The 12,584-nt window shown below is 32.3% G+C and overlaps 2 protein-coding genes across 2 annotated transcripts; one reads left to right on the top strand and one right to left on the bottom strand.

Annotated features, from left to right (window-relative positions):
* Positions 1–7,037: 7,037 nt before the first annotated feature.
* On the bottom strand, positions 7,038–8,617 carry LOC131615869 (putative UDP-glucose flavonoid 3-O-glucosyltransferase 3). Its single transcript, XM_058887046.1, has one exon. It carries the CDS (start codon positions 7,836–7,838, stop codon positions 7,182–7,184), a length of 657 nt encoding a protein of 218 aa, XP_058743029.1. The 5' UTR covers positions 7,839–8,617; the 3' UTR covers positions 7,038–7,181.
* A 1,435-nt stretch (positions 8,618–10,052) lies between these two features.
* Positions 10,053–11,876, top strand: LOC131615870 (anthocyanidin 3-O-glucosyltransferase 2-like). The gene has a single exon (XM_058887047.1). It carries the CDS (start codon positions 10,298–10,300, stop codon positions 11,732–11,734), a length of 1,437 nt encoding a protein of 478 aa, XP_058743030.1. The 5' UTR covers positions 10,053–10,297; the 3' UTR covers positions 11,735–11,876.
* The last annotated feature ends 708 nt before the right edge of the window (positions 11,877–12,584 follow it).

Raw genomic sequence — 12,584 nt, forward strand, 5'->3', positions numbered from 1 at the left:
TTGAATAAGTGTACAAATATAAAATTAACTTATATTTAATACATTTGAACATTAAATTTACTTTGAATTTGAATGATTTTAGAAAAGAGAAATGCTCCTACTTGATATATTTCCTCTCTCTCTCTCTCTCTCTCTCTATATATATATATATATATATATATATATATATATATATATATATATATATATATATATATATATATATAGGGGACATATCAAATGAGAACTTTGGCTATAATGAGAACTGAGAACTTTTAATAATAACCGTACGATTTAAAATCAATGACTCAGATTTTACTTAAATTTTAAGAAACAGTAATTAATAGATAGATTCTTATTTAAATACAAATCACATTAAAGCAAATCTAAACTTTGATTTTAAATACAAATCACATTAAATCATATGGTTATTATTAAAAGTTCTCATTTTCATTATAGCCAAAGAGAGAGAGGAAATATATCAAGTAGGAGCATTTTTAAGATGAGAGAAACAAGCAGACACGCTTTATAGATTTTTTAAATATAATTTAGGTAAATCTATTCTTGAGTGTTTATATATGGTTGAAAACTGAATTCTTTAGTGATGAGAAAAGACGAGCGTCGGAATGGAAAATTATTTTGCAACATCAATCATGGTGGTGCAGAAAATTATTTAGTGTTTATATATGGTTGAAAACTGAATTATTCAGTGTAGGCTACCACTTGTTTTTTTTCTTTATGGATTATTTGGAATTGCAATAGTAAGTAGTTTTAGCTCAGTTAACACATATCTAAAGTGAATGAATTAGTGGTTTTCTTTATGAATATGGAATGATTAGAAGTGATTTGGTTGTAATTGTGTTTGAGAATAAATGAGGTGAGTTTCTCTTACCATTTCCTATTACTTTATTTAAGGCCATAGATCGATTTTTAGTGAAAAATAAATAGAAAGAAGAGAGAATAGTTGAAAGAGGCTCAGGTTTATTTGCATAAGGTATATTCTTATGCACAGTGCATAAGTCTCGTACGAGTAATATTTAAATTGTTCCGAGTAACATTTTAGTTAGAAACGAATAATAATATCATAATCCATGAATAATATATATATATATATATATATAATATATATATATATATATATATATATATATATATATATATATATATATATATATATATATATATATATATATATATATATATATATATATATATATATATTATTTGTACACATCTATTAATTATGAGTAATTATTAATTGTGAGTAATAAGTACAAATGTAAAATTAACTTATGATCTTTAATACATTTGAATCTTAAATTTACCAAATTATATTAGCATAGAGAAATAAAAAATAAAAAGATATTATAATTGAAAAATATAATAATTTAATAATCTTAGCTTATTTTTAAATATAACAAATAAATTAATAATTTATTACATATATTCACTCTTTTTTCAGTCAAGATAATGTATTCCCTTTTTAATCAAATAATGTCTTTTGTAAAGTTAAGTAATACATTAATTTTTTTTTAAATTATATTGAAATTTTAATCTAATTCCTCATATTTCTTATTTTGTTTCTTTGAAAAAACCGGCCCCTTAAATTTATAAATTGTAAATTCAATTATCAACCATTTTTATATATAAGAATTTACATTATTACTAAGTTCCAAGTTTCTTTCATCTTCTTCTTCTTCGTCTTATTTACTAAGTTTCTCTTCCATAATGAACCTTCCCCCCTTCAATCCTTTCTCCCCCATCATCTGCTTCTGGTGGGCATTGGGGTAGTTTATCATGTAAAGAAACGCCGAGGTCAAGCTACCGCGGATGATTATTTGACATCGACGGAGATGGAGGCGGAGATGGTGACTACTCAACATCCCGACGAGGTGAGTCACTCTGCAGGCCCTTCTTCTTATTTCTCTTCAGCAGAAGAGTGAGGCTTTTATGAGTGATATTTATCAGTAAAATATGTTAAGAGTTACGTGTTTTTGAATTAGTCTTTCCAGTTGCTAATAAAGTTCTTGAATGATAGGAGTAGAAGTTTTTGTTTAGTTTGAATTAGTCATTTACTGTAATCCAGTATCTCCTAATTATAAGGAGAAGTTAGCTTTTCTTTTGCACTATCCGTTATTTGTAAGGCTATTTAAATCCATGGTTGATTTTGCTATCAATAACAAATGTCTTTTGCATCTTGCTGCAAATAGCTTATTGTATTCAATAGTTAAGTATATAATGTGTTTCATAAATTTTGTATTACACAATTAATATGTTTTTGCATTACATAATTAATATGCTTTTGAATTACATAATTAATATTCTTGTGCATTGTGTTTATCTAACTGATATAAATTGTATGTCATCAATTTAGAATATAATGCAAATTATATATAGCAAGTGCTATCTCTTTAACACGGTCCTCATCGAAAGAACCTTTGCTCTCGAAGTAGAGGAATACTACTGAGGAAAGAGGATGATCATTGAGCCACTTCATGATATCATCATAATCAATTATGTCCTTGCTTTTAGGTATGCATGTCCTTTTCTTTCTCTTCAGAAGGAGAATGAACCTGTTATCTTAAAGTATCTATTAATAGTTTGTTTGTTCATCAATTCTCTTTTTTTAAACCCGCAGTTAAATAAATCCAAAAAAGTACTTGTGTGTTAAGGAATTTTATGAGGCAAGAAGATGCTGAATTTAAGGGTATTACAGGGATGACTTGGCCTTCTATTTGAAGATGTAAAAAAGAAGGAGGCCAGGGAATTAATGATGTATATATTTGTGTGTGCGCGCGCGCCTAACCCACATATTTTATGTACTTAATAGTTTGTTTATATATATATATATATATATATATATATATATATATATATAGAGAGAGAGAGAGAGAGAGAGAGAGGAAATATATCAAGTAGGAGCATTTTTAAAATGAGAGATGAGAGAAACATGCTGACATGCTTTACAGATTTTTTAAACATACTTTAGGTAAATCTATTCTTGAGTGTTTATATATGGTTGAAAACTGAATTCTTTAGTGATGAGAAAAGACGAGCGTCGGAACGGAAAATTATTTTGCAACATCAATCATGGTAGTGCAAAAAATTATTTAGTGTTTATATATGCTTGAAAATTGAATTATTAAGTGTCGGCTACCACTTGCTTTTTTCTTTATGGATTATTTGGAATTGCAATAGTAAGTAGTTTTAGCTCAGTTAACACCTATCTAAAGTGAATGAATTAGTGGTTTTCTTTATGAATATGGAATGATTAGAAGTGATTTGGTTGTAATTGTGTTTGAGAATAAATGAGGTGACTTTCTCTTACCATTTACTATTAGTTTATTGAAGGCCATAGATTGATTTTTAGTGAAAAATAAATAGAAAGAAGAGAGAATAGTTGAAAGAGGCTCAGGTTTATTTGCATAAGGTATATTCTTATGCACAGTGCATAAGTCTCGTACGAGTAATATTTAAATTGTTTTGAGTAACATTTTAGTTAGAAACGAGTAATAATATCATAGTCCATGAATAATATATACATTATTTGTACACATCTATTAATTATGATTAATTATTAATTGTGAGTAATGAGTACACTATTATGAGTGATATTTACACCATTCTGAGTAATATCGAATTTAACTATTTTGAGTAATATATTCATTGTTCTAAGTAATATTTATACTATTTTGAGTAATTTGTATATTATTTTGAGTAATAAATATAATATTTTGAGTAATATAAATAATATTTAGGTATTTATGCACCGTGCATGAGAATATACCTTATGCACATTAACACTTTTCATTGAAAGACATAATTCTTTCATTCTAGGGGTGATCGTATCCGAACCAATCCGAAAGGAAAATCGGAAACCGAACCAATCCAAACCGAAAACCGCAAAAACCGCGTTTGGTTTGGATGGTTTTGGATGATTTTTGGACCAAACCGCACGGTTCGGTTCGGTTTGCGGTTTTCATTTCACAAAACCGAACCAAACCGAACCAAACCGCATATTTAACTAAATTTTTGAATTTCTATAATTAATTTATTATATTTCCAATCAAATTGCAATATTGTACACTCACGTCACGTCACGTGACTCACTATTCCTTCATTCTTCCTTCCTATTCAACATTTCAACTTCATTCTCTGATTTCTCTCTCACTCATTCTAGAGAAGCATTTGGTGTATATGTAGTACTGATAATATTTAGTCCTGAAGTTGTAATGTTGTATTAATATTTAGAACTGAAGTTATCTAATACTTGTATATTTAGTATGTAGTTTATTAGTTAGTATGTAGTTTATTGGTATGAAAAACTGTATATAGTATGTAGTATGAATAACTGAAGTTATATTAGCAATTTAGTATGTAGTATATGTAAAATACATAGTATGGTATTGTAAAATACATGATACACTTATATGGTAGTAATTTTGGTGTAAAATACATGTATGGAAGAATGAATTATTTTGGTGTAATTAGTATGAAAAACTTCTTTTTAATGGTACTATAATATATGTAATATATGCATGGATGAATGAATTATTATTTTTTATTTCAGTATATTTTTATTTTATGGTGTAAACCGCAGTCCACCGAACCGATCCTAACCGCATTGGTTTGGTTTGGTTTGGTTTGGATGACTTTTTAAAAATTAACCGAACCAAACCGAACCGCATGCATTTTTATCTCGCGGTTAGGATGACTTTTATACTCAAAACCTAACCAAACCGCACCGCAAACACCCCTTTTAGTTAGAAACGAGTAATGATATCATAGTCCATGAATAATATATACATTATTTGTACACATCTATTAATTATGATTAATTATTAATTGTGAGTAATGAGTTCACTATTATGAGTGATATTTACACCATTCTGAGTAATATCGAATTTAACTATTTTGAGTAATATATTCATTGTTCTAAGTAATATTTATACTATTTTGAGTAATTTGTATATTATTTTGAGTAATAAATATAATATTTTGAGTAATATAAATAATATTTAGGTATTTATGCACCGTGCATGAGAATATACCTTATGCACATTAACACTTTTCATTGAAAGACATAATTCTTTCATTCAATGCTTGGATTATGAGTTTTTGTTTGGATTATGAGTTTTTGCAAGACCTGAAATGTACATGCCTGATCTTACTATCATTTGAAGTATTGGATCACCCGATTTCTTGGATTACAAGTCATTGGCTTTGGGTCTTATTCAAGAATTTGAGGTGAAGACGGTGTATCTTGGATCATTGATAAGATTAAGGGGCTTTGACAAGAGCTTTGACTTTTGGTCAAAGTCAACCTTAAAAGGTTGACTTTTTCACCAAAGTCATCTTTAAACCACTTTGTAATTTTCATCTTATTCTAATGCTACTTGGTTCAAGAGTGATAGAATTTGAGAATTTGAAAATTCAAGTTTTGAATTCAAAAGGTGGAGGGAAAATGGAAAGTCATCATTTGAAGAAATAAGTCATTACAAGCCAAAGCATTACAAGTTACATTCAAAAGCCAATGCAAAATACAATTTGAAATCCATGTCCGATTCATTGCATGTACAAAGAAAATTACACGAAAAAAAATACATTTTTCATTAGTTGACTTTTTGGTCAACTGTTACCCTTTGACTTTTGACCAAGACTTCCATTGACTTCCTAAACCTCTTCACCTTTATGCTTTTTCTCCCAGTTGTACCATGTTATCTCCAATTTCCAAACCTGCATAATTGAAACACAAAATCATATCAAGGAGCTACTCATGTAGTGGGTTTGGAACAGTATGGTTATATTCACCAAGAAAAACTTACCAGAACAAGTTCACATAATACCAATCCCAAATGCAGTAGTCGTGTGCCAAGGCAGTTTGATATCATGTAACATAATAGTGCCAAATATAAGACATATCCACCCACATGGAAGAGGAGCCTTTTGGAAGCCTTTAAAGCTGCATCAACGGTCATCGATGTTGCCTCTGTTGTCGAAGTTTTGGGGAGCTATGTCTGCATTGATACTGAGACAAAAAATTTGTTAGTGGCAGATAAACAGAATCTAGTGAGAGATGTTGAAATATTATCTCGTCCCGATGACATTCAAGACATACGCAACATTAGTCATTCGTAAACTCAAAGCAACATACCGAAACAAAAGCAAACTACATTCCTGCTCAGCCTGCTACATCATACAAACTCAGTTCAACATTTTGATCAAATGCGTGTATCATAACCCTGCAGCAAATCCAATCCAATTCAAACACATTTTGACATTTCAAGACAGTACCACATTCAATACGCAACTTGCCCGTGCCTGCATATATACACAATTAAAATTCAGCAACTTCACATACACAAACCACTTAGCCTTCAAGTAACACTAGATCCTAACATCTAACCAACAACAAGTCCACAACTAATCTAACAAGCATTGTTTCTAAGTCTAAGGGCCAAGATAATATGACTAGCACCAAAATAATATTTCTAAGAAGTTTTTATTTATATATGTGTACTGCAGCAATGAAAGCTAGCTTATTAGTTAAAGATGAACTTTTGTTTTTGTCAAATACTATTTATTTGTATGTTGTAAATTTGTAAGCAGACTAGAGGCATAAGCTTCATAATATGGTTGAAATTTCTTAATTTTAGAAACAGTCCTCTAAATGAAATTTCTCCACCTCATCACAAATGTACATAGTTATATAGGTTGATAAGTTAATCAAAACCTCTGAAGTAAGGAGGATTTCAATCTAATAATCATACATCATCAGGTGAGAAACATCAGGACTAGAAGAAGCAGAGTCAACTTTACTAATATTGTTTCTCTTGTATTCAAAAAACTTCAATTGAAAAGCAGCAGAACTTGAGTACAAAATCAAAATTTACAAACTAGCCCAACTCTAGGATAACAATCTAAGATTAACCTAATGTTTCTAAGTTCCATTTTTGAAAGTTTCAATAGCATACTAGATTATCATCAGTAGAACACTGCAACTGAGTGCTAGGATAATTTAACTTCAAACCTGATTCATAATATAATCAACCAAACGACCTAAATAAGCGTAGGAAGATCCACCCTTTAACAAAGCTGTCCTACTTTTTTCACTAATCTCTTTCACTTTCTTCCTTACTTCTCCATCCTTATCCAACACATTCCTTATTCCTCTCTCAATCTTATCAGCAGTTACAAAATAGTTAGGACTCATTAAACTGCACACTATAGTCTAACACAATCTCCACACCTATCTTCAACTCGCACACCAATTCAAAAGCATTTGTTTGTTGTTCAGCAAAGAGCGGCCACGTAGCAATAGGAACCAAGTTGGCGAAACTCAGGACAGCCAACTCATTGAGTTGCAGCAATTGAGTCGAGTCGAAGCTGTCTCTTTCAAAGAGAGTGTGAATATGAAGATTCAAACCAAGGAAAGCAACACCAGAAGTGAAGAAGACTATCGTAGGGACAGAGAATTCTTTAGCAACATCGATCATGGTGGTGCAGAACATGTCCACAACGAAAGCAGCAAGGTGTCCGTGTTTTTGTTCTACGGTGGTTAGATTAGAGACGGCTTGTTTGACGTTTGGTTTTTGAGCTTCGAGGAGAGCGGACATGGAGTAAGTTGGATCGGAGTTTGGAGAAAGAGAACATTCTGGAAGGTTGATGATGCTGAGTGAATCTGTGATGGGAAGGGATTTAGTATAGAGATCGGTTTCTGTGGCGAGTGGAAATTTCATAATCAAGACGGTTATTCGGAGACGGTTGTCACGGTTGATTAGAAGTTTTGCGAACTCGAGGGTTGAGACTATATGACCTACAAAGGGTGAAGGGATAAGCACCACCTGTGTTTTTTTCATATTTGAGTTTCTGTTGGCTGAATTGTTGTTTGATATAGATAGGATATAGGAATTGGAAAGCAAACAGCCAATTTCTGTAGGTTGAATTGGTATGATTTTTGAAGAGATATTTAGTGTTTATATATGGTTGAAAACTGAAATATTCAGTGCAGGCTACCACTTGTTTTTGTCTTTATGGATTGTTTGGAATTGCAATATTAAGTAACTTTAACTCCCTCAGATAACACCTTCCTAAAGAAAATAGATCATTTAGCAGCAGCCCAAAACCTTACTGTTAACTGATATGCACTTTGACTAAAGGCTTGGTTATTCACTTTTTTTCTATATTGTTGAATTGATTAATTATGCACTTGTTATGGGCCAACTTTATGGTGAATGATGGTGGGATTTTTGAGAAACTGATTTAGCTATTGGGGGATACTACTTTGCCTTTCTCCATGATTACTTTAAAATCAACAATTTAGACAAATTCAAATGCTTTCTTAGTATTGAAGTTACTGATTCAAAGCCAAAAATCTACACTTACCAAAAGAATTACTACTTGGATCTCATCTATTTCATCTATTGACACAAATAATAAAGTGAATGAATGAGTGGTTTTCTCTATGAATAAGGAATGATTAGAAGTGATTTGGTTGTAATTGTGTTTGTGAATAAATGAGGTGAGTTTCTCTTACCATTTCCTATTAGTTTGTTTAAGGCCATAGATGGATATTTAGTGAAAAATAAATAGAAAGAAGAAGAGAGAATAGTTGAAAGCATGAGAGAAATGATTCTTTTCAAAAATATGGTGTTATGGAATGAGCAGATGTCTCAATTATATAGGAAATAATTTGGTTAAAAAAATAATAATTTATGGATCAAATTAAATCACTATATAGTGTGTGTTTGACAAAGCAGTGATCCACCGCCACCTCGCATTTAGACTTTTTTTTACAGTAATTTTCTGAAGCAACTATTTGTAGCCTCCACCTAACGCACAGTTACACTATGACTTTTCACAAATCTCAAACATAGGCTTAATCGATTAAGGCACTCCAAAAGACAACAACCCTAATCCAAAATAGAAAATCCTAAACTACTTTAATCGATTAAAAGTGTTTCTAATCGATTAAGAATTCATTTACCTTACTCTAATTGATTAAACCATGTCCTTAATAGATTTGACAGTATAAAAAAATTCTAATTAATTAAAAATACTTTTTAATCAATCTCACACAAGCCTTGATAGGTTTTTAAGAGATTTTGAACAATAAAGAGAGATTTTAAGAGTTTTTTTTTTGTGTATGTGTGTATAACTGCCTTAGATCACTTACAATGGGGGTGTTGAATAATTTTTTCAATAGTTGAGTACCTTTTACAATAAACTGATCACTGTATGACCAAACAAACTTTCACATTTTATCTCTTTCACGACTCTAAAGCTTCAAGTCTCTTTGCTAGATTATCATACACTTAGCACTTCATATGGAACTTTGAATCTTGTAATTTATGAGGCTTGAGATATTTTCAAGATCGAATGACGTCATCAGAGTTTGTTGCTTAGATTCATCAAAGATTTCACTGAACGCCGTTTAATCATTTTGATTTTTGATGAGTAAAGACTTCAATGAATATTGTTTGACATAAAGAGTTATCATTATCAAAACCAACACGATTAAACAACAATTGCATACAATTGTACTTGCAAGCACATAGATTCGTATTCTTCTCATTTTTATGATGATAACACATCTTTCAAAGAGGTGGTAAAAGCATAAACAGCTAGATAAATATTACCTTTTACCCTTGATTATTTCTTAAATCAAACTCAATTTTCTTTGTAGTTCTCAAAATCGAGAGGCAATAATTATGTAATTTATTCTTTTTTACTGAGATTATATTCCAAAAATATTTCTTCAATTATAAAATTATTTCTTCTTAAAAAATTATCGCTTTTCCATGTGATCCTTCTTCATCTTGTTAATGAAGAACTTTTGAATTTCTCATTCCTCTGTCTCATTGATGAAGCAATCCATAACTTTCACTAATAAGGTTACATTGATGTTTTCATATGATAACTTAGTGAAGAGTATAAATGCAAAATGAAAACTTCAGTTTCTCTCACGAATTCAAGTAACTAGTAATAGCCTAAAGATTTTAGCACAAAATTTATTTTTTATTACACAATACCAACAAAAAATATATATAACTCGGCAATTGCCATGCATCCCACCATGTAACTTCAATCCACAACATGGTCATCCCATCCAGCAAAGCCATGACATCACTCACCTAATGTTTCCTTTTACTTTTCCAGTTTTCCTTCTTGGAAATATCCTCGAAGAATTGTATTTCTAACAAGGACATACAACAAACACCAATTATCATCCTAATTTTCTATTCTATACTATTCCTATTCCTGTATAAATAAAAATCACAGGATTATCAGAAAACAATTCAAACATAGTACCTCCAAGATGAAGAAAGCACAAGTTGTGTTTATCCCTTCTTCTGGTTTGAGCCATCTAGTTTCCACCCTTGAGTTTGCCAACCTTCTAATCAACCGTGATAACCGTCTCCGAATAACCGTTTTACTTATGAAACTCCCAAACACCTCAGAGGGTGAGTCATACATAGATTCCCTTACCATCCCTGATTCTCTTCACCTTATCAACCTTCCAGAAAGCTCTCTTCCTCCCAGCACGGATCCGGCTTCCGCCATGACCGCTCTCCTCGAAGCTCAAAAACCATACGTTAAACAAGCAGTCTCCAACCTCACTGCTGAAGAACAACAACATGGACCCCTGGCTGCCGTCGTTGTTGACATGTTCTGCACCACCATGATTGATGTTGCTAAAGACTTTTCCGTCCCTGCGCTCATATTCTACACTGCCGGTGTTGCTTCTCTTGGTCTAATGCTTCATCTTCACACTCTGTTTGAGCGAGATAACTTCGATTCCACTCAGTTACAGAAGCAAAATGAGTTAGCAGTTCCTTGTTTTGCCAACTCAGTTCCTGTAAACTCGCTGCCTAGTTTTATGCTAGACAAGGGATTTGAGTCGTTTTTTATGAGCTTTGTAGGAGGCCTCAAGAAGACAAATGGCATTATAGTAAATTCATTTGAAGAGCTTGAATCACATGCGGTCCACTCCTTTTTCTCTCATCCTGATCTAGCAGGCTTACCAACTATATATCCGGTCGGACCCTTATTAAACCCTGAGCCCAAAACAAAGAGTATAGTTGATTCAGACGATATCATCAAATGGCTTGATGATCAACCTCATTCCTCGGTAGTTTTCCTATGCTTTGGGACAAGAGGTGCTTTCTATGCAGATCAAATCCAAGAGATAGCACATGCTATTGAGAATAGTGGAGTTCGTTTCGTGTGGTCTCTACGCAAACCCTCACCAGAAGGTTTTATGTCCGCACCCTCTGATTATCCACTTTCAGATTTGATTTCACTTTTACCCGAAGGATTTTTAGATAGGACGGCTGAATTTGGAAAGGTCGTTGGTTGGGCTCCACAAGCTCAAATACTTGCCCACCAAGCTATCGGAGGATTTGTTTCGCATTGTGGATGGAATTCTATATTGGAGAGCATGTATCTTGGTGTGCCTATTGCGGCTTGGCCTCTTTATGCGGAACAACAGGCAAATGCTTTTGAGTTGGTATGTGAGTTGAAGTTGGGTGTGGAGATTGCATTGGACTATCGGGTAGAATTTAATGGTGCGCATAATTATGTTGTAACTGCAGAAAAGATTGAGAGAGGAATAAAGAGTGTCTTGGATAAGGATGGAGAGGTAAGGAAGAAAGTGAAAAAGATGAGCGAAAAAAGTAAAAAGACCTTGTTAGAGGGAGGGTCTTCCTACTCTTGTTTAGGTAATTTAATTGATTATATTATGAATCACGCTTGAAATTAAACATTTTTCCTCTATGAGTAGAACATATGAATGATTCACTTGTGCATTTGAATTGTTATTGTACTTGAAAAATATACATAACAGTATGTAACTCTATAAATTGCGGAATCAATAAAGCATGGTGTATTTGTTTGAATCCTTCTTCACGTCCTAACTCTTGACGTTTAATCTCTCGTTCCACTCTCCCATATGTTTATGATAGTTTACCTTATTTATGTCCATTAATGTTGTTGACCATCCTTTTAAGCTCAATGACTATAACGACAATTAACTATTGTCTCCATGTTAAGGAATAACATCAATAATGATCATTTAACAATTGTCTCATGTATTCCTAATTTATCATGAACGTTACTCATGTGCTATGGATGAAATGACATCAGCTTGCCATCACGCTTTTAGTTTAAGCCCATTATGAGACAAGACGAAGTGATCCATACTTACAACTCATTAATGTCGAATTGGTGTTTGGCCACTAGTTTAATCTGGGTACGAGCCAAATGCTCTTTCCGTTCACCATTACAGCGGGCACTTATAGACGTCGATCATTGATGAAGGTCGTAATGTTTCATGATTTTATGAAAGAACGTCGTAACGGAGAAATCATAATTTCATAACCGGTGAATGACTTTTGCATCCTTAGTTGTTACGGATGGGTGACCATCCCGACATAGGCATCGACCGGTCCTAATACCTATCTCGGCTATCCTAATCTTCTCGATGCTTGGTTTAACGATTCTAAACCTTAATCCGATCATAAGAATAAAATTCGAAATGTGTACGAAACTTGTCGTCCGACCTCATACTCTTATAAAAGAAAAACTCTATAAAAATATATATATAT

Source organism: Vicia villosa, linkage group LG7 (genome assembly GCF_029867415.1).
Source record: "Vicia villosa cultivar HV-30 ecotype Madison, WI linkage group LG7, Vvil1.0, whole genome shotgun sequence".
Classification (NCBI taxonomy): Eukaryota; Viridiplantae; Streptophyta; class Magnoliopsida; order Fabales; family Fabaceae; genus Vicia; species Vicia villosa.

What these genes read in the sequence shown, in the direction of transcription:
- LOC131615869 (XM_058887046.1), bottom strand. Translation starts at nt 7,838, where the DNA reads ATGAAAAAAACACAGGTGGTGCTTATCCCTTCACCCTTTGTAGGTCAT.
- LOC131615870 (XM_058887047.1), top strand. Translation starts at nt 10,298, where the DNA reads ATGAAGAAAGCACAAGTTGTGTTTATCCCTTCTTCTGGTTTGAGCCAT.